The sequence below is a fragment of the Chiloscyllium punctatum genome, chromosome 3 (genome assembly GCF_047496795.1).
Source record: "Chiloscyllium punctatum isolate Juve2018m chromosome 3, sChiPun1.3, whole genome shotgun sequence".
NCBI classification, from domain to species: Eukaryota; Metazoa; Chordata; class Chondrichthyes; order Orectolobiformes; family Hemiscylliidae; genus Chiloscyllium; species Chiloscyllium punctatum.
The window spans coordinates 41,016,681-41,039,947 of NC_092741.1; the positions used below are offsets into that span (position 1 = coordinate 41,016,681).

General features: G+C 42.0%; 1 protein-coding gene across 2 annotated transcripts in view; it reads left to right on the plus strand.

Annotated features, from left to right (window-relative positions):
- Window positions 1–23,267, plus strand: part of cdk19 (cyclin dependent kinase 19) — a 168,411-nt gene that overhangs the window by 124,256 nt on the left and 20,888 nt on the right. For both annotated transcript variants that reach the window (XM_072551892.1, XM_072551901.1), the window contains 2 exons: window positions 10,997–11,075; window positions 17,382–17,630. In XM_072551892.1, the coding sequence (XP_072407993.1) occupies window positions 10,997–11,075; window positions 17,382–17,630 (328 nt within the window). The remainder of the gene's footprint in view (window positions 1–10,996; window positions 11,076–17,381; window positions 17,631–23,267) is intronic.

Consider the following 23,267-nt stretch of genomic DNA (forward strand, 5'->3'; position numbering starts at 1 on the left):
TTTGTTAGGTGCTTCTAGGAGGGTTTCTTGAAGTAATATGTAAATAGTCAATGAGAGAAGGAGCTATACTAGACCTGGTATTGGGGTATGAGCCTGGCCATGTGATCGAAGTTTGAGTCGGAGAGCATTTTGGGAACAGTGACCATAATTCTGTAAGTTTTAATTTACCGATGGATAAGGATAAGAGTAGTCCTCTGGTGAAAGTATAAATTGGAGGGGAAGGCAACATGATCAAGCAGAAATGGAGGAATGTAGATTTGAGGCAGCTGCTGGAGGGTAAATCTGCTTCTGCCATGTGGGAATCTTTTAAAGGCCAGTTGATCAGAGTTCAGAGCCAGCATGTTCCTGTGAAAGTGAAGGATAAGGACGTGAAGATTTTGGAACCTTGATGACAAAAGAAATTGTGAGCTTTAGTAAATGAGGAAAAAAAATGAGGTGTATGTAAGGTTTAGGGAACTGAAGAGAGACAGCCCTCAAAGAATACGAAGAAAGCAGGAAGGATGGTAATTAAAGAGTTAGGAGGTTGACAGGGGCCATGAAATTACCTTGGCAAACAGGATTAAGAAAAATCCTGAGGAGTTTTATACATGTATATGGGGAGAGAGGGTAGTTAGGGAAAGGGGAGGGAGATGGTGGAAGTGGGTGAGGTTTTCAACGAATACTTTTGCATCAATATTAACAAAGGAGAAGGAAATAGTAGATGGTGAGTTTAGAGAGGGTTATTTTGATATTAGTCGTAGTCATAGAGATGTACAGCATGGAAACAGACCCTTCGGTCCAACCTGTCCATTCCGACCAGATATCCCAACCCAATCTAGTCCCACCTGCCAGCACCTGGCCCATATCCCTCCAAACACTTCCTATTCATATGCCCATCCAAATGCCTCTTAAATGTTGCAATTGTACCAGCCTCCACCACATCCTATGGCAGCTCATTCCATACACGTACCACCCTCTGCGTGAAAAAGTTGCCCCTTAGGTCTCTTTTATATCTTTCCCCTCTCACCCTAATCCTACGCCCTCTAGTTCTGGACTCCCCGGCCCCAGGGAAAAGACTTTGCCTATTTATCCTATCCATGCCCCTCATAATTTTGTAAACCTCTATAAGGTCACCCCTTAGCCTCTGACGCTCCAGGGAAAACAGCCCCAGCCTGTTCAGCCTCTCCCTATAGCTCAAATCCTCCAACCCTGGCAACATCCTTGTAAATCTTTTCTGAACCCTTTCAAGTTTCACAACATCTTTCCGATAGGAAGGAAACCAGAATTGCAAGCAATATTCCAACAGTGGCCTAACCAATGTCCTGTACAGTCGCAACATGACCTCCCAACTCCTGTACTCAATACCCTGACCAATAAAGGAAAGTATACCAAACACCTTCTTCATTATCCTATCTACTGTGACTCCACTTTCAAGGAGTTATGAACCTGCACTCCAAGGTCACTTTGTTCAGTAACACTCCCTAGGACCTTACCATTAAGTGTATAAGTCCTGCTAAGATTTGCTTTCCCAAAATGCAGCACCTCGCATTTATCTGAATTAAACTCCATCTGCCACTTCTCAGCCCATTGGCCCATCTGGTCCAGATCCTGTTATAATCTGAGGTAACCTTCTTCGCTGTCCACTACACCTCCAATTTTGGTGTCATCTGCAAACTTATTAACTATAAAACTGGTGTCGTGTTTTTTGAGAAGCTTTAATGTAGACAAGTGCCCAGGACGTGATGGGATCTATCCCAGAATACTGAGAAGCAAGGGAAGAAATTACTGGAGCCTTGTACAAGACCTTCATAAATTTCTGACTGGATAGCCAGTGGTGTTCCTTTGTTTTAAGAAGGATAACAGAGATAATCCAGGAGATTGCAGGCTAGTGAGCCTTATGACAGTGGTAGGGAAATTATTGGACAAAATTCTTAGCGACAGGATTTACTCACATTTGGAAAAATATGGAGTTATTAGAAATAGGCAGTATGGCTTTTTAGTGGGGGAGGTCATGTCTCTCAAACGTCATTGAGCTTTTTGAGGAAATGACAAAGATGATTGAGGGCAGGGCGGTTGATGTTGTCTACATGGACTTTAGAAAGGCTTTTGACAAAGTCCCTTATAGCCGGATGATCCAGAAGGTGAAGTCACACAAGATCTGCTGTGAGCTGGTAAGATGAATACAGAACTTGCTTGGTCATAGAAGACAGATTAGCAGTGGAAGAGTGATTTTCTGATCGGAGATCTGTGACCAGTGGAGATATGCAGGGATCAGTGCTCGGAGTCCTGTGGATACAGCATGATATAGATAGACTACAGACTTGGGTGGAGAAATGGCAGATGGAGTTTAATCTGGACAAATGCGAGATGATACATTTTGGAATGTCTAATGCAGTGGGGAAGTATATAGTAAATGAAAGAACCCAGAGAAGCATTAACATACAGAGAGATCTAGGCATATAGTTCCACATTTCCCTGAAAATGACAACACAAGTGGATAAGGTGGTCAACAGGTGTATGGTGCGCTTGCCCTCATTGGTTGGGAAATCAAGCTCAAAAATTGGAAAGTCATGTTATGGCTGTTCAGCCACATTTGAAATATTGTGTATAGTTCTGGTCGCCACACTACCAGAGGGTGTGGAGTCTTTGGAGAGATATATATGGTAAGGTGGTTAGTGTTTCTGGCTGTGTTTTGTCTGCTTGTCGTGGTTCGTTCTTGAGGAATCTGCGCACTGTGTTTTTTGAGTATCCGTTCTTCTTGAATACGTTGTATAGGTGGTTCTCTGCTTTTCGAAGTTCGTCTGTGCTGCAGTGTGTGGTGGCTCGTTGGAATAGTGTTCTGATACAGCTTCGTTTGTGTGTGTTGGGATGGTTGCTAGTGTAGTTGAGTCTTTGGTCAGTGTTTGTCGGTTTTCTGTATACGCAGGTTTGTAATTCTCCCTTGTCCTTTCTTTCTTCTGTGACGTCCAGAAATGCGGGTTTGTTGTCAGTTTCTTCCTCCTTGGTGAACTTTATGCCTGTGAGGGTGTTGTTGATGATGTTAAACGTCTCTTCTATCTTGTTTCGTTTTGTGATGACAAAGGTATCAGCTACATAGTGGACCCAGATTTTTGGTTTGATGATTGGTAGGGCTGTTTGTTCTAGCCTTTGCATTACCGCTTCTGCTATGAATCCTGATAGCGGAGATCCCATGGGTGTGCCGTTGGTTTGTTTGTAGACTATGTTGTTGAAAGTGAAGTGGGTGGTGAGGCACAGGTCCACTAGCTTCATGATGTTTTCGTTGATAATGTGATTGATGGTGGTTGGTGTGTGTGTGATGGTCTGTTCTAAAAGTGTGGCGAGTGTTTCCTTTGCTAGGTCGATGTTGATGGAGGTGAACAGTGCTGTTACATCGAATGAGATCATTGCTTTGTCTTCTTCTATTTTGGTGTTTTTGATGACTTTTAGGAATTCCTGGGTGGAGTGGATGGAGTGCTGTGACTCTTCTACTAGGTATTTCAGTCTTGTGTGTAGTTCTTTGGCCAGTCTGTAAGTTGGTGTTCCGGGTAGTGAGACTATAGGTCTGAGGGGGGCTCCTGGTTTATGGATTTTTGGTAGTCCGTAGAATCGTGGGGTGTTGGTCCCGTCAGGTTTCTTAAACTTAAAAGACCCAGTACAACCCATGGACAAAACTAACGTCATCTATAAAATTCCATGCAAGGACTGCCACAAACACTGCGTAGGACAAACAGGAAGAAGGTTAGCCACCAGGATACATGAACACCAGCTAGCCACAAAAAGACACGACCCCCTCTCCCTCATAGCCCTACACATGAATGAAAAAAACCACCATTTCGAGTGGGACAACACATCTATCCTGGGACATAGAACATAGAACATAAAACAATACAGCACAGAACAGGCCCTTCGGCCCACGATGTTGTGCCGAACTTCTATCCTAGATTAAGCACCCATCCATGTACCTATCCAAATGCCGCTTAAAGGTCGCCAATGAATCTGACTCTACCACTCCCTCGGGCAGCGCATTCCATGCCCCCACCAGTCTCTGGGTAAAGAACCCACCCCTGACATCTCCCCTATACCTTCCACCCTTCACCTTAAATTTATGTCCCCTTGTAACACTCTGTTGTACCCGGGGAAAAAGTTTCTGACTGTCTACTCTATCTATTCCTCTGATCATCTTATAAACCTCTATCAAGTCACCCCTCATCCTTCGCCGTTCCAACGAGAAAAGGCCGAGAACTCTCAACCTATCCTCGTATGACCTACTCTCCATTCCAGGCAACATCCTGGTAAATCTTCTCTGCACCCTCTCCAAAGCTTCCACATCTTTCCTAAAGTGAGGCGACCAGAACTGCACACAGTACTCCAAATGTGGCCTAACCAAAGTCCTGTACAGCTGCAACATCACCTCACGACTCTTGAATTCAATCCCTCTGCTAATAAACGCTAATACTCCATAGGCCTTCTTACAAACTCTATCCACCTGAGTGGCAACCTTCAAAGATCTATGTACATAGACCCCAAGATCCCTCTGTTCCTCCACCTGACCAAGAACCCTACCATTAACCCTGTATTCCGCATTCTTATTTGTTCTTCCAAAATGGACAACCTCACACTTGGCAGGGTTGAACTCCATCTGCCACTCCTCAGCCCAGCTCTGCATCCTAAGTCCCTCTGCAGCCGACAACAGCCCTCCTCACTGTCCACAACTCCACCTATCTTTGTATCATCTGCAAATTTACTGACCCACCCTTCGACTCCCTCATCTAAGTCATTAATAAAAATTACAAACAGCAGAGGACCCAGAACTGATCCCTGCGGAACTCCACTTGTAACTGGACTCCATGCTGAATATTTACCATCTACCACCACTCTCTGACTTCGACCGGTTAGCCAGTTTTCTATCCAATTGGCCAAATTTCCCTCTATCCCATGCCTCCTGACTTTCCGCATAAGCCTACCATGGGGAACCTTATCAAATGCCTTACTAAAATCCATGTACACTACATCCACTGCTCTACCCTCATCCACATGCTTGGTCACCTCCTCGAAGAATTCAATAAGACTTGTAAGGCAAGACCTACCCTTCACAAATCCGTGCTGGCTGTCCCTAATCAAGCAGTGTCTTTCCAGATACTCGTAAATCCTATCCCTCAGTACCCTTTCCATTACTTTGCCTACCACCGAAGTAAGACTAACTGGCCTGTAATTCCCGGGGTTATCCCTATTCCCTTTTTTGAACAGGGGCACAACATTCGCTACTCTCCAGTCCCCTGGTACCACCCCAGTTGCCAGTGAAGACGAGAAGATCATTGCCAACGGTACTGCAATTTCCTCTCTTGCTTCCCACATAATCCTAGGATATATCCCGTCAGGCCCGGGGGACTTGTCTATCCTCAAGTTGTTCAAAATGTCCAACACATCTTCCTTCCTAACAGGTATCTCTTCTAGCTTATCAGTCCGTTTCACACTCTCCTCTTCAACAATACGGTCCTTCTCGTTCGTAAATACTGAAGAGAAGTACTTGTTCAAGACCTCTCCTATCTCTTCCGACTCAATACACAGTCTCCCACCACTGTCCTTGATCGGACCTACCCTCGTTCTCGTCATTCTCAGGTTTCTCACATACGCATAAAAGGCCTTGGGGTTATCCTTGATCCTATCCGCCAGGGATTTTTCATGCCCTCTCTTAGCTCTCCTAATCCCTTTCTTCAGGTCCCTTCTGGCTATCCTGTATCCCTCCACTGCTCTGTCTGAACCTTGTTTCCTCAACCTTATGTAAGCCTCCTTCTTCCTCTTTACTAGACATTCAACCTCCCTCGTCAACCAAGGCTCCCTCACACGACCATTTCTTTCCTGCCTGATCGGTACATACGTCATATCTGCTCCTTGAAAAAGTTCCACATTTCCACCACATCCTTCCCTGACAGCCTATGCTCCCAACGTATGCTCCTCAAATCCTGTCTTACAGCATCGTAATTTCCCTTCCCCCAATTGTAAAAACTTCCTTGTTGTGCACACCTATCTCTCTCCATAACCAAGGTGAAAGTCACAGAATTGTGGTCGCCATCACCAAAATGTTGGACAGGCTAAGCAAAGACATGCCAGAGAATTCCTAGAGGCCTGGCACTCCAACCACAACGCCATAAACAAACACATAGATCTAGATTGCCATCTATCAACCCCTCAGAAAACGAACATCACCACAAACCCCAGGAACCCCATCCAGGAGAAAGATATAAATAGAAAGCAGGAGACAACAGCTTCGTTTCACTTGGAGGTCGCCACTGATGATGTTACCTAGCCAGGTAATGAAATGTCTGGATGGTGTATAAGACCATGAGAGGCATGGATAGGGTGAATGCAGTCAGACGTTTTCCCAGGACTGGGGAATTGAGGACTAGAGGGCATCAGTTTAAGGTGAGAGAGGAAAGAATATAAGGGAAGTTGAGGAGCAACTTTTTTACAAAGAGGGTGGTACGCATGTGGAATGAGCTGCCAGCAAAAGTGGTTGAGGCGGGTACATTAACAACACTTAAAATGCATTTAGGCAAGTACATGAATAGGAAAGGTTTAGAAGGATATGGGCCAAGTGCAGGGAATTGGGGTTTGCGTGAATGGACACTTTGGTCGGCGTGGACCAGTTTGGGCTAAATGGCCTGTCTCTAAAGAACATAGAACATTACAGCTCAGTACAGGCCCTTCGGCCCACGATGTTGCGCCGACCTCTCATACCAATCTGAAGCCCATCTAACCTACACTATTCCATGTACATCCGTTTGCTTGTCCAGTGAGGACATAAATGTACTTAAAGTTGGCGAATCTACTACCGTTGCAGGCAAAGCATTCCATAGGTAAAAATAATGACTGCAGATGCTGGAAACCAGAGTCTAGATTAGAGTGGTGCTGGAAAAGCACAGCAGTTCAAGCAGCATCCAAGGAGCAGTAAAATTGCAGTTTCGGGCAAAAGTTCTTAATCAGGAATACAGGTGGAGAGATAAGTGAGAGGAGGGTGGGGTGGAGAGAAAGTAGCATAGAGTACAATAGGTGAGTGGGGGAGGGGATGAAGGTGATAGGTCAGGGAGAAGTGTGGAGTGGATAGGTGGAAAAGAAGATAGGCAGGTAGGACAAGTCAAGGGGACAGTGTTGAGCTGGAAGTTTGGAACTGGGGTGAGGTGGGGGAAGGGGAAATGAGGAAACTGGTGAAGTCCACATTGATGCCCTGGGGTTGAAGTGTTCCGAGGCGGAAGATGAGGCGTTCTTCCTCCATGCGTCTGAGGGAGCGGTGGTGAAGGAGGCCCAGGACCTCCATGTTCGCGGCAGAGTGGGAGGGGGAGTTGAAATGTTGGGCCACAGGGCAGTGTGGTTTATTGGTGCAGGTGTCCCGGAGATATTCCCTAAAGCGCTCTGCTAGGAGGCGTCCAATCTCCCCAATGTAGAGGAGACCACATCGGGAGCAACGGATACAATAAATGATATTAGTGGATATGCAGGTAAAACTTTGGAAGTGGAAGGCTCCTTTAGGGCCTTGGATAGAGGTGAGGGGTGAGGTGTGGGTGCAGGTTTTGCAGTTCCTGCGGTGGCAGGGGAAGGTGCCATGATGGGAGGGTGGGTTATAGGTAGGCATGGACCTGACCAGGTAGTCACAGAAATCCATACCCTTACTGTCTCTGTGCTGTAGGACTCTATGCCAATGCTGAGACTGACGGTGAGTTATTTGCTCTGTCTGTGGAATGTGTAGTGGATAAGCATTTTCAAATGGAAATCCTGGGCAACTGACTGTAAGACAATGTAGGTTCATGCTTCCAAAAGCATGCAATAGTTGATCCTTTAGTAAATGTTCATTACCTGTTCCTATAAACATTAGGATTGCTGTAAGTTAAAAATCTCACAACACCAGGTTATAGTCCAACAAATTTATTTGAAAGTACAAGCTTTTTCTTCATCAAACTGCCCCGTGGCCCAACATTTCAACTCCCCCTCCCACTCTGCCGAGGACATGGAGGTCCTGGGCCTCCTTCACCGCCGCTCCCTCACCACCAGACGCCTGGAGGAAGAACGCCTCATTTTCTGCCTCGGAACACTTCAACCCCAGGGCATCAATGTGGACTTCAACAGCTTCCTCATTTCCCCTTCCCCCACCTCATCTTAGTTTCAGACTTCCAGCTCAGCACTGTCTCCTTGACTTGTCCAGACTTGTCGAAACTGCCTATCTCCTTTTCCACCTATCCACTCCACCCTCTCCTCCTTGACCTATCACCTTCATCTCCTCCCCCACTCACCCACTGTACACTATGCTACTCTCTCCCCACCCCCACCCTCCTCTAGCTTATCTCTCCATGCTTCAGGCTCACTGCTTTTATTCCTGATGAAGGGCTTTTGCCCGAAACGTCGATTTCGCTGCTCGTTGGATGCTGCCTGAACTGCTGTGCTCTTCCAGCACCACTAATCCAGTATTTGCTTTCCAGCATTTGCAGTCATTGTTTTTACCTGATTTTTAACTTTGTCTACCCCAGTCCAACACCAGCACTTCCACATCATTGTATGCTATAGATCACAAATACTCACTTTTGACAATTTTAGGAGAATATCAAATAGCAACATGTCAGTAAATATGCCAACTTGTTTGTAATAGCTTTGTGTCAAGATTGAGTAAAATTAATGTTTAACCCCCTGTGATTTAGTAATCCCAGTTGATGTGAAGGACATTTTCTCCCTAATTTTTCATTTTATTGCACAGAAAGGAATATTTATTAAGAGAATGGGAAAATAGTAGAGATTAATACAGGAGTTAAAAGCAAATAATTGTGTTACACAAATGTGATGTTGGGTATTTATACTATTTTCCAATGCCTTTTTGAGGTTATCCACTGAGTAATCTTACTGAAAATTTAGTGTCAGTTCTAGTTTCCAGGCCTTTGTTCATCTGAGTCATTGGTTGCAGTTTTAACTCTCTACTGGAGTCCCGGGTCAAGGTTGGGAACTTATTATTTTTGGAAAGTTAATGCGTTTGGTCATTGAATAAGAAAAGGATTGTCTATCCTATCGCTTACTTGTCCTTATCATTGAGTAGCCTGCTGACACTGGCTGTAACAAGAATAATAATCATTTGGGTGAAGTGCTGGAAGGAAGCCAGCACTTATACAGTTATACACCAATAGGAGGCCACCATCATCAGAAAAGGCATGGCGAGAAAGCTGGTGATGGGTAATGTAGGGAATAAAACTGACAATTCTGATTCTTCATGTAGAGATTCCTCGCTAATCCACACATGTAGTCAAACAAGTTCTAGAACTCTTCAATGAAATAGGACATTCCCAAATATTTCTTGTAAATCTGGTGGCTACTGTTGGGAGTGTTTGGATAACCTTTGAATTTATATAGATAAATTATTGTGTAGCAAGATTTTTCCATCACTGTGAAAAGAAATGCTGTCTGGCATCTAACCTGGCTGAATGATTATGTAACTTATCTCAGGGACCTCCATGTTCTGTCAGACTGAAATAATGTACTCTTTCATTATTTTATATGATAATAAATTTACTTGAATTTGTTGTTTTTCTAGAGTAAACAGCCAATCATAATAACTAACAGTGTATAAACTGGATATAAACCTAGAGGCTCTCCACTTAACATTTTCTATATTTCTTATTCCAATATTCTAGAAGAATAACCAAGGTCTTATTTAAAGCCAGCAAAATGTTGATGTTTTGAGTTTGTTTATACTTGCAAAACAATCTACCACTATGCTTTGCCATAGATTTGTAGCACTGGTCAATTTTAGAAAGATGTCAGCTACGTAGCAGACAATAACATCATTCTACTTTCTTCCTACTCTTATCTCACTCTCACAACTTCTCTCACTTGAGTGCCAATGGAATGGTCCTGCTCCTTGGATGCTGCCTGACCGGCTGTGCTTTTCCAGCACCCACTCTAATCCAGACTCTGGTTTCCAGCATCTGCAGTCCTCGTTTTTACCTGGTAGGGGCACCTACCCACCCCCTATGGTATATATTACCAGTGGCAGAGTAGATAATGTGGTTTTTGTGTAAATTGAAGCTCTTGAGTCACCAAGTAGTGGGTACTTAAGGGCCTCCCATGCCACTATTTGCTTGGGCCTTCTTGACTGCTTGCAGTGAGGCTTCTCCTTTAACTTGGAGTATGACCTTGAGCATCACGACTTGCAGGGGTTGACCACAATCCAGCGGTAGCCACTGCTGAGCAGTGCTCCTGGGACTAGAGAGCTGATAACCATCTGATTGGCTGGTAGCTCACTGAGGTGGGACATTTCCCTCTTGGGAACTGAAATCCCAACTTCAGGCAGCTAACTGCTTGGAAACTATAAAATCTAGCCATGACTTTCTGGAACGGTCGAGGCAGGCCTTTTCCCAGTTTTCAGCTGTTGAGCTAGACCATCACCTCTGCAAATAATTGAATCTCTGTTTCTGTTATGTCTATATTATTTCTGTAACCCAGGCTTCCTTCTCTTTCTTATGTAGGAAATACTTGACCTCTACATGAGATCTCCTTGCTCCCAAAAATTCCCTATTAATAGCACAGCTAGAGATTTAGACAACTGAAAATGAAAAGATGATTTAATGTTATCAATAATGAAATATAGTCAGTCTTCATTACAATAGCTTTTGCTAAGGCTGCACGTGTTCATTCCATCAAAGTTTAAAGCTTTGTTCTGGTTATAGTGTAGTTGAAAATAGGCTAAGATTGCATTTTTTATGTGACAGTGATAAAGTTCAGAGTATCTTGGTTTTAAGATACATTATTGTGCCTTTTTCACTTTCATTTATCTTGACATCATTATTATTGTTATATTGATAGTGCGTAGCAATGTCTGTAACTGTGTAGTGCAACAGGTAGTTAAATTAACGTGATTACAGATATTTGAATATGTTGTTCAATAGGTATTTTATGTCTATATTTACATTTTAAATAACAGTGATTTATATTTTTTGCTTTCCTTTCCCTTGCAAATTTACAATTTTTAAAAAACCTTTAGTGTCTTTGCAGGTTGCCAGATTCCATATCCTAAGCGGGAATTTCTAAACGAAGATGAGCCAGAAGAGAAAGGTGAAAAGGTAAGAGAGAAAGCAACACATAGAATTTGTAGATTCATCCATATTTGAACTCAGCCAACATGTTTATCCTTTTCATGCATGTTTCAGTTTACCTCATTTTTATTTATCTAGATTTCCAAAACGTCTTTGATAAGGTTCCACATTGCACACACTATAAAAGGTCACAGTCATGGATAGTCAGGGGATAATAGGTAGAATGGATAGTTAGTTGACTACAAGATACAAAACAGCAAGTGAGGTAATCAGTAGAGATTCAGAGAGACAGAGTGGACAAGTGGGGCCTTAAGACCAGAACATTTGGAAGTAGAGCTAGGTCATTCAGCCCATTAAGTCTGCTCCATAATTCAATGAGATCATGGCAGATCTGATCAGTCTCAGCTCTACTTTCCTTTCTCCATTGCTGTTAATTACTTGCCTGATTAAAGATCAGTCTCTCAGCCTTGGACATACTTAAGGGTGGCACGGTGGCACAGTGGTTAGCACTGCTGCCTCACAGCGCCAGAGACCCGGGTTCAATTCCCGCCTCAGGCGACTCTCTGTGTGGAGTTTGCATATTCTCCCCGTGTCTGCGTGGGTTTCCTCCGGGTGCTCCGGTTTCCTCCCACACTCCAAAGATGTGCAGGCCAGGTGAATTGGCCATGCTAAATTGCCCGTAGCCTTAGGTAAGGGCTAGATGTGGGGGTATGGGTGGGTTGCGCTTCGGCGGGGCGGTGTGGACTTGTTGGGCTGAAGGGCCTGTTTCCACACTGTAAAGTAATCTAATCTTTAATCACGATCTAGCCTCAATAGTTCTCTGTGGTAAAGAATTCCATGGATTGACTATCCTTAAATGGACAACCCTTTATTCTGAAATTACGTCCTCTAATCCAGACTCTTTTACAAGAGAAAACAGCCTCTCCATATCTCCCTGTCAAGCCCCCAAATGATCTTATATGTTTCAAAAGGCTTCCTCTTATGGGGCTGCACAAGGATCAATAGTGGGACAACTGATTTTCATGATTGATGTTGACACAACAAGCTTTAGATTCAAAAACACACTTTCTAAATTTTCAGACAACAGTTTAAGAGGGATAGTCACACTGTGGAGCACTGCAACCAATAACAAGAACAGAATAGGTATATAATTGGCATATTAAGAACTATGGAGTATTATATTTTCATAAGGTAAGGAAGTCACATTTAACTTGGAAAAGCAAGAATCTAAAAAAGAGCAATGGAATCTGTAAGTACAAATATACACTAAGATCTACAATGAGGCTTAGTAAGGACATAAAAAAAGCATTCGTAAGTATTTCTCAGGAGATAGAAATTAAAATTGGAGACATTATGCTAAACTTCTATATTGACTGTTGGTAAGGCTTCACTCAGTACAGTTCTGGCCATCAGTTTTGGAAGGCTATTTAAAACTGGATAAGTTGCAAAGAATAAATAAGCGAATAATATACCATTATTAAATTGTACCTATCAGAAAAATAAATTGATCAATTCGGGCCTATCTTTTGAAAAGAAAAGGTTCAGAGTAGACTGCATAGAATAAAGGGTTTTAATGTTATTGGGGAGACAGGACATTTACTTACAGAATGCTTCACAGAACCTCTCTGGGACACAATCCCACTGCCCCATGGCCGAACACTTTAACTCCCCCTCCCACAACCCCAAGGACATGCAGGTCCTTGGTCTCCTCCATTGCCAAATACTTACCACCCAACGCCAGAAGGAAGAATGCCTCTTGCTCAGCCTTGGGACCCTCTGACCACATGGGATCAATATGGATTTCACCAGTTTCCTCATTTCCCCTCCCCCCCACCGTATCCCAGATCCAACCTTCTAACTCGGCACCATCCTCATGACGTTTCCTACCTATCCATCTTCCTTCCCACCGATGTGCTCTACCCTCCTCTCTGACCTATCACCTTCACCCCTACCTTCATCCAACTATCGCACTCTTATCTACCTTCACCCCGAACCCATCCCTCTTCCAATTATCTCTCAGCTCCCTTGACCCACAAGCCTCATTCCTGATGAAGGGCATATGCTCAAAATGTTGATTCTGCTGTGCCTTGGATGCTGCCTGACTGGCTGTACATTTCCAGCACTACACTCTCGACTCTCATCCCCAGCATCTCCAGTCCTCACTTATAGATTCATAGAGACGTACAGCATGGAAACAGACCCTTTGGTCCAACCCATCCATGCCGACCAGATATCCCAACCCAATCTAGTCCCACCTGCCAGCACCCGGCCCGTATCCCTCCAAACCCTTCCTATTCATATACCCATCCAAATGCCTTTTAAATGTTGCAATTGTACCAGTCTCCATCACATCCCCTGGCAGTTCATTCCATACACGTATCACCCTCTACGTGAAACAGTTGCCCCTTAGGTCTCTTTTGTATCTTTCCCCTCTCACCCTAAACCTATGCCCTCTAGTTCTGGACTCCCCAACCCCAGAGAAAAGACTTTGCCTATTTATCCTATCCATGCCCCTCATAATTTCGTAAACCTCTATAAGGTCACCCCTCAGCCCCCGTGTTCCAGGGAAAACAGCCCTAGCCTGTTCAGCCTCTCCTTATAGCTTGAGTCCTCCAACCCTGGCAGTATCCTTGTAAATCTTTTCTGAACCCTTTCAAGTTTCACAACATCTTTTCGATAGGAAGGAGACCAGAATTGCACGCAATATTCCAACAGTGGCCTAACCAATGTCCTGTACAGCCGTAACATGACATCCCAACTCCTGTACTCAATACTCTGACCAGTAAAGAAAAGCATACCAAACACCTTCTTCACTATCCTATCTACCTGCGACTCCACTTTCAAGGAGCTATGAACCTGCACTTCAAGGTCTCTTTGTTCAGCAGCACTACCTAGGACCTTCCCGTTAAGTGTATAAGTCCTGCTAAGGTTTGCTTTCCCAAAATGCAGCACCTCTCATTTATCTGAATTAAACTCCATCAGTCATTTCTCAGCCCATTGGCCCATCTGATCAAGATCCTGTAGTAATCTGAGATAACCTTCTTCGCTGTCCATCACACCTCCAATTTTAGTGTCATCTGCAAACTTACTGACCATACCTCTTATGCTCGCATCCAAATCATTTATATAAATGATGAAAAGTAGAGGACCCAGCATTGATCTTGTGGCAGCCCACTGGTCACAGGCCTTCAGTCCAAAAAACAACCCTCCACCACCACCCTCTGTCTTCTACCTTTGAGCCAGTTCTATATCCAAATGGCTCGTTCTCCCTGTATTCCGTGAGGTCTAACCTTGCTAACCAGTCTCCCATGGGGAACCTTGTCGAATGCCTTACTGAAGTCCATATAGATCACATCTACTGTTCTGCCCTCATCAATCCTTTTTATTACTTCTTCAAAAAACCCAACCAAGTTTGTGAGACATGATTTCCCATGCACAAAGCCATGTTGACTATCCCTAATCAGTCCTTGCCTTTCCAAATACATGTACATCCTGTCCCTCAGGAATCCCTCTAACAACTTGCCCACCACCAACATCAGTAAAAACAATGACTGCAGATGCTGGAAACCAGATTCTGGATTAGTGGTGCTGCCTTATTTCCCAAGAGTAGGTCAAGTTTTGCACCTTCTCTAGTAGGTACATCCACAAAATGGACCAGAAAATTGTCTTGTACACACTTAACAATTCCTCTCCATCTAAACCCTTAACACTATGGCAGTCCCAGTCGATGTTTGGAAAGTTAAAATCCCCTACCATAACCACCCTATTATTCTTACAGATAGCTGAAATATCCTTACAAGTTTGTTTCTCAATTTTCCTCTGATTTCCCTCAATTTCAACTTCCTCCCAGTTTTAAAATTATGGTGAGCTTTGACAGAGTAAATGTGAAATGATTGGGCTGAATCTTCCGTTTTGTTGGCCAGGTCTGTGTTGCATAAAGCCTTTTGGAGGACGTTTTGCCATGAGACTTAGCAAAATGGCCTTATTAAATACCCAAGATGCCCTTACGGCGTCTGATGTCTGAATTCCACTTCATGTTACCATTCACCTTTCCTGGAACAATTCCCTACTCAGCGATATCTCAAACTTCACTGGCATCCCTTATCTCTGCACCATCCTCGAAAGTGCAGGACGTTTAACTCAAAAAGTGAACATTTGGATGTATATAAGCCATTATTATAAGATGATTTGACTAAAGGAATAGCAAAGCATCCCTTCAATTGTATCGAAGTTTGATTAGACCACAGTTGGAGTACTGCATGTAGTTTTGATCCCTTGTCTTAAGAAGAATGTTATTGTCATAGAGGGAGTATAACGAAGGCTCACCAAACTTGTTCCTGAAATGGAATAACTATCCTATAAAGAGAGGCTGGGAACCCTTGGTTTGTACTGTAGAGTTTTGAAGAATGAAATGTGACAATATAGGTAGCTTAAACGAGCAGGCATAAACTTAGGAAAATATGAGGCTACGCCCTTTGGCAGGAAGAATAGAAGAGCTGTAATTATTTAAATGAAGGAAGACTGTAGAATGCTACATTACAGAGGGCTTTGGGAATCCTTGTGCATAAATGACACAAAGCTTTCATAACAAATTCAGCAGTTAATAAGGAAGTAAACAAAATTAATCTTTATTTCAAAGGGAATGGAGTGTAAAAATGAGAAGGGCTTTCTCAAACTATACAAGGCACTAGTCAGACCGTAACTGGAAAACGGCGAACTGTTTTGGTCCCCTTATTTAGGGAAATGTATGCTGGCAATGTTGTTGATCCTGGGTATGGCGTGAGCTTCTTACGAGCAGAAGTTGAGTGGGTTGGGCCTGTACTCGTCAGAATTGAGAAGAATGAGAGGCAACTTTATTAAAACATAAAGGACTCTTCGAGCAGAGTAGAGGAGCTGAATGGTCTACTTCTACATCTTACAGTTTAATGGGCAATAAGTTGGGAAGAGAACATAATGAGTCTGCAAAGGGATGTGTGGATGGCCAAAATATTGGCAGATGGAGTGTACTATTGGGAAAGGCAAACCTTGTCCACCTTGGCAGGAAAACTAGAAAAGCAGTATATTATTTAAATTGGGAGAAATTTGTATGTCCTGGTATATGAATCATCAAATGATACTATCCAAATCCAGCGAGTGATTAGGAAGAAAAATGGAATGTTGTTGTTTATTGCAAGGGGAACAGAGCATACACAAGTGTTTTATTGCTACAGGATAGGGTATTTGCATCCACTTCCAGAGTACTGTGTACAGTTTTATTTTCCTTGTTTAAGAGGGAATCACTCCAGAGAGGTTTTTTCAACTGATTCCTGGAATGAGGTTGGTCACCCTAATGGTCCTGTATCCTTTGGAGTTTAGAAGAATGAGAAGAGATCTTCATGAAACATACAAGATCCTGAGGGGTCTTGACAGGGTGGATGCTGAAAAGAAGTTTCACCTCAAGGGCGAGACTAGAACTAGGGGACATTTAAAATAAGCATTATCCCATTTAAGACCAAGGTGATGAGAATTTTTTCACTTAGATGATTGAGAGTCTGTTGAATGCTGTTCTCTACAGAGCAGTGGACACGGGGACATTAAATATTTTAATGGCAGGAGTAAATGGACCATTGAAGTAAAACAATATAGGGCATAAACAGGAGGTAGAGTTGAGGTCACACTTACATCAGCCAAGATCTTGTTAGTTGGCACAGCAGGCTCAAGGGGCTGAATAGCCTGCTCTCTGCCCTTAATTCTTCTGTAACCTGTGTAATTAGAGGACATTTAAGTCTACAGCCCTTTTAGCATGAGCCATAATGTATTCAGGCGTAGAAATGATACATGGTCTGTAAGAGCGAGAAAAATGGTGATGCCCAACATCCGTATGCCCAGCTTCCTTCAACCTTTTATTGCAAGTATGCTTTATGACCAATTTCACTATTTCAGGTACAATTATGCAAAAAACTTACCAGCAAATATGCAGCTGAATTTTAGTATGACAGTGGGAGAACAGCTAAAAACGAAGAATGAGGAAACAAAATACTTTCTAAAAGAACTAGCTATATTCCCATTAGAAAAGATGATACAGAATACCAGTAATGCTAAGAGATGCAAAAATTGAATGGATAACTGTTTTAATCAATTGTTTTCTGCCAAAATATTGATGCATTGTTATATTAGGATGTTGGTGAGCTTATATGTAATTTTACCAAGCAACATTTACTTTGACTTTAAAGTTCTTGGTCTGTTGTTTTTTAGATGCTTATGAACTTGAAATAATGTGCATACATTATCAGAGTTATGAGAACGTTAGGGTCCTAAATGGAATAATTACGCTTTACCTTATCTTAATTACAGAATCAACAGCAAACCCAGCAACACCAGCAGCAGACAGGACAGAATCAACAGCAGCAAGCACCCCAACAACAAAACAGCACACAGACAAATGGGACAGCTGCTGGAGGAGGAGGTGGTGGAGGAGCACCGGGTGGAGGCCTACAGCATAACCAGGACAGCAGTCTCAATCAGGGACCTCCAAACAAGAAACCTCGCATAGGTACATCAGCTACAACCTCTGGTGGCTCTGCCATGCCAACTGATTACCAGGTAATTGTGATTTTGGTGATTGCTTTTCATTAATGCAGCTGGGATCCCTATTCTTATAGTATCGAAACATCTAATCTTTTTGAATAAGTTAAGGTATAGTAATTATTTATAAGCAAGAAAACCTCCTGCTATAAACCTAGCAATGGATAATAAGTTCACCAGCATTAATAATTTGTGAACAGTATTCAACAATGATGTTGTGATGTAAGGTATAATCATTTATTTTTGAATTTGGATTTTGAACGAATGGCCTATGGGTTTTGATCTGTAAGTATGAGGGTGGGTTTAATAATTAACTTGTCAGTCTTTCTGGAGCCATGATTTTATTAAACGATCACAAGTGTTATAGCACAAAAGAAAGCCGTTCGGCCATCATGCCTGCACTGGCTCAATGAACGGGCATCATTACCTAGTGCCAATTTCCTGCTATTTTCCCCATACTCTTGCACACTATTTTTATCCAAGCAATCATTCAATGCCCCCTTGATTGTCTCAATTAAACTTGCCTCCATCACACTTACACACATGCCCTAACTACTCAATATGTCAAATAGTTTTTCCTCACTTCACCCCTGCTGTTTTTGCAGGTCACTTTAAATCTATGCCTTTTGTACCTGTTTCCTTCCTGAGCAGGAACAGTTTCTCCCCATCTACCTCCTCCAACCCATTCATGGAAACCTCTATCATATATCCTCTTTGCTTCCTTCTCTCGAAGGAGAACAGTCCCATCTTCTTCAATCTGTCCTCATAGCTGAAGTTCCTTATTTCTGGAACTACTTCTACACTCTGTTCAATGCATTCACCTCCTATAATGCCCAGATCTGTACACACATCTAGAATGAGAGAGAGAGAGCTACTGGAGTGGTAATGGAAATTTGTTTGCAATGTGAGTTTTATGATAGGACAGAATAAACATTGAAAAGCATTAGCTTTATTTTACATTCGAAGAATTTTGTTTTGCTTCAGGGAAGAACCCTTCGAAACCATCTTAGCATCAGTTCACAGAATTCCTGGTTGAAGCTTGATATAAGAACAGTTTCTCCTGAAGGAAGGAGATAGTTCAGTACTGTAGGAAAATAGTGCAGGGCTGGGTACCTCAATGCCACATTTTAAGGGTTGTAGTTTGAAAGTTTCAGACCAGAAGTATTTGGTTGGATCTCTGAAGGGGTTATTTGAAACTCTCAATAGTAGTCATGATTTGGAGATGCCTGTGTTGGACTGGGGTGTACAAAGTTAAAAATCACAGAACTCCAGGTTATAGTCCAACAGGTTTAAATGGAAGCACTAGCTTTCGGAGCACCGCTCCTTCATCAGGTGGTTGTGGAGGACACAACCGCCTGAAGAAGGAGCAGCACTTTGAAAGCTAGTGCTTCCAATTAAACCTGTTGGACTATATCCTGGTGTTGTGTGATTTTTAACTTATTTGAAACTGAGAAAGTCTAAGCTGAAAACTGTGAATAAACAAGGAAGACACTATCAAAATCAGAAACTGAAAGAAATAGTTAAGTCAAACCTATGGATTTAGTAGAAAAGATTAATGTCTGATATTTGCGCACAATGAAGTGATGTTGGGATATAGGAATTGTATTTTTAGGATCTTGCTAATTGTGTTTTCTGTAAGTAGCTTGGTTTTTTATTCTATTTTCTTCATTTCCTTTGTTAGTAAAATTTGATTTTTATTATTAAGACCAAAACCTTGGCAATGTATCAAGCCAGATTTCAATCTGGAATAATCTGTCTTGTCCAGTAATGGCATCAGCTAGGATAGTTAGTATACCAAGCAAATCTTTAACCCTTCACTCCCTGTTAAAGAAAGTAAGAATGACTTCGGAGTATAGAAAGAACAGGGGAGTGACATGAAAAAGAAATGAGGAAAGCAGAAAGGTGATCTGGAAGAATATCGATGAATAAAATTATAGAAAGTTTGAAGATGTTTTATTAGTACATTAAAAGCAAGAGGTTTGTCTATCACAGATGTACATGGTAACTTGTGCATCAGTGCTGAAGATATGGGCAGGCTTCTAAATGAATGTTTTATCCCTGTCTTTACAAAGAAGAGAGATTATTATTACACCTCAGTAGAGTACCACCCAGAAAATTAAGCCCCGCTATTCCCAAAAATTAAAGATTTTAGAAGTGTGCAGAATTCTTCAATTTACATGTCTTTCAGACCCAGGTGGTCAGAATGCATAGACCAGTTTCTATCCTGAACAAGAATAACTATTTATTAGAAATAATTGAACAATTATGAACTGTCAACATAGAATTCTATTCATTTAAACTGTTATACTTCTCAAGGGTAACGTGCTGGAAATCATAGGGAATTATTATAAAAGTTAAAGATTTTTAAAAGTACGCAAAGATTCCCCGTTTTAGCTGACTTTCAGACCAAAGTTGACAGAAAGCATGGGCAAGATTTTGGTACTTATTTATGACAAGTAATTGAACTCTAGCTACAAGTAACCAGTTATGAACCTTTGACATATAACTCTACTAATTAAAACCCTCATCCCCTTTTAAACGCTTCCTTATATATACACAGAGACAGGGGAAAAAGTGGATGTTATGAATGGTGGGAATGACTCAGAAGGTAGTTCAGCAATTCCTGTTCACAGGGTTGTGTGATGTTCTTATGATTCTTATGTTGATCACAATATTGCTTCTCAGTCATCCTTCTCCAGATGCTTCTACTGGTTTGTAAGAGGCACAATGAGGCTGATTCACTTCTAAAAGATCTCTGAACTATTAATTAAAAGTCACAATTTATAGCAACTGCTGAAGAAAAGATAAACTAGTTTTATTCAGGCTGAAAGTAATTTTAACTACAGAAAGCAGAAAAAGCTCCTGAGCTGGTGATATCTTCACAGAATTTTGTTCCCACATCAGGCTCTTCAGTGACCTGAGAAACAATCACATAGTTGTTGGCAAGCAGAAGGTCTTTGTTATCAGTAACTGGTCAATAATTCACAGACCAATCAGCTATCTAGTACTAACCAATGTTCTATCTCTGTACAACTCTTTGGCTGCAGTTCATGTGCAACCTCACTTTAAGCACTGCTTGATTTAGCAGCTATGTAAACAGTGCTTACCATGAACATCCAGTTGTTTGCCTTCAAAACATACAGCTTAAAGCAGTTATTTTTTCGATTCACTCTGCATTTAAACATGTAGGAAAATATATAAAGACACAGTCTTCACAAAACTCTAACCCACTTATAAACTCCTGCATGACGCACATACAAACAGTAACAGGCAGGAAAAAAAATGATGTTATGGGCAGTGGGAAAGACTGGAAAGGCAGTTTAGTGGCTCCTCTCCATCAGGTTTGCTGTGACGATCCTTTTACTGATCAGAACGCTGCTTCTCAGTCTTCCTTATCCGGATACTTCCACCTGTTTCCAGAAGGCACATGGTAATTGGCTTATTTATAGAGGTCTTTCACTTATCAATTAAGTTACAGCATGCAGCCACTGGAAAAGAAAATAAAGCTTCTTGAGATACTTTTTACTGCAGACACAAGAGACAGCTCCTGCAGTTGCAGAGATCCGATTACTGCTACCAAAATATTCACACCCCTAAGTTCCCTCAGCTACTTGTTGCCATTCAAAGTTCCATTCACACACATTCTTTGGCTTCTACTACTACTTGAACAAGTAGCTGTGTAAACAGTACTTACAATGAGTGTCAGGTTAGTTGCTTTTAACAACTACAGCAATCCTTGCTTTTAAAACATTACATATGGATAGGTTGTTTTCCCTTCTGACTAAAGGACAAAATCTCAGAATAAGGAGTGCCCAGACAAGAGAAGGAATCTCTTTTGTTGCAAGGTTGTCAATCTATGGAAATCTTTTATTGCAGAGACTGGGTCATTAAGTATATTCAAGGCTGAGTGAGACACATTTTTACTCTGTAAGGAAATCAAAATTTACAGGGGAAAAGAAAGAAAGTGGCATTATAGGTTATCATATTCAGCCATGATCTCAGTGGGTGGTGGTGCAAGCTAAATGGGCTGAATAGAAACATAGAAAATCAGAACATGAGTAGGCCATTCAGCCTTTTGAGCCTGCTCTACTGTTCAGTATGATCATTGGTAATCATCCATCTCAAGACTCTGTTCCCACTTTCACCTGTATTCTTAGATCCCTTTAGCCTTAAAAACTATATGTCACTCCTTCTTGAAAACATTCAATGTTTTGGCCTCAACAGTTATGTGAGAGAGAATTCCACAGGTTCTCCATACTCTAGGTGAAGAAATTTCTCCTCATTGGCTCTAAATGACCGACCCCATGTCCTTAGACTGTGATCATGGGGAACAGCACCCAGAGGACCTAACCTGGTTTAAGAATGTATGTTGTGACTAGCAAGTGTAATTAAGCTACATTATGAACTTCACTGCCTTTAATTGGTATAGTATAGCTACTAATGCACTCGAACCTATGCAAGTAAGTGTTGCTGAACAAAGAGACATTGAAGTACAGGTTCATAGTTCCTTGAAGTTAGAGTTGCAGGAAGATAGGATAGTGAGGAAGGTGTTTGGTATGCTTACCTTTATTGGTCGGTGTATTGAGTATAGAGTTGGAGGTCCTGTTGTGGCTGTACAGGACATTGGTTAGGCCACTTTTGGAATACTAAATGCAATTCTGTCTCCCTGCTATTGGAAGGATGTTGTGAAACTTAAAAGGGTTCAGAAAAGATTTACAAGGGTGTTGCCAAGGTTGGAGGACTTGAGCTGTAGGGAAAGGCTGAACATTGGAGGCTAAGGGGTGACTTTATAGAGGTTTATAAAATCATGAGAGGCATGGATAGAATGAAAATACGAGGTTTTTTTACCCCAGGGTAGGAGAGTCCAAAACCAGAAGGCATAGGTTGAAGGTGAGAGGGGAAAGATTTAAAAGGGACCTAAGGGGCAACTTTTTCATGCAGAGGGTGGTATGTGTATGGAATGAGTTGCCAGAGGAACTGGTGGAAGCTGGTACAATTATAACATTTAAAAGGCATTGGATGGGTATATGAGTAGGAAGGGTTTAGAGGGATATGGACCAAATGTTAGCAAATGGGACGAGATTAGGATATCTGGTCGGTATGGATGACTTGGACCGAATGGTCTGCTTCCGTGCTGTATAGCTCAATGATTCTGCGTCTCTAAGATTGTTGTGAAGATGTTCCCTAGTTGTGAAGTCACATCTAACAGTAGACACTTTACCTATGCTTTACAAACACAGTCTAGTTGATGACGGTGTATATTCTCTGCATTGTGATAAATTCAGATGATTGTTGGGAAGTAGAGTTTGTCATATAGCACTGGCCTGAAGTTCACACATGACATTGCTCAATTGTGTGGCTGACGTAATGTGTTCTTTTGCAATGGTGGCAGCATTCCTTTTGTGGAAATGCCACTTAGGTCACCACATATGGTAGCAGTGTGAGTTGTTCGGAAATTCTTCTCCATAAAGAGGTTCATTTTCTATCTGAGGTTTATGGATCTTTGATCACCAAAGATACAATGGAATAGAGAAAAAGTTAAGGTTGAATATGATCCATGCTGTCATTAACTAGTGAAACAATTTAAGGAGCTAATGCCTATTTTTGTTCTGACATATGCCATATAAACTAAGGGAGGAGATAAAGGTTTAAGAT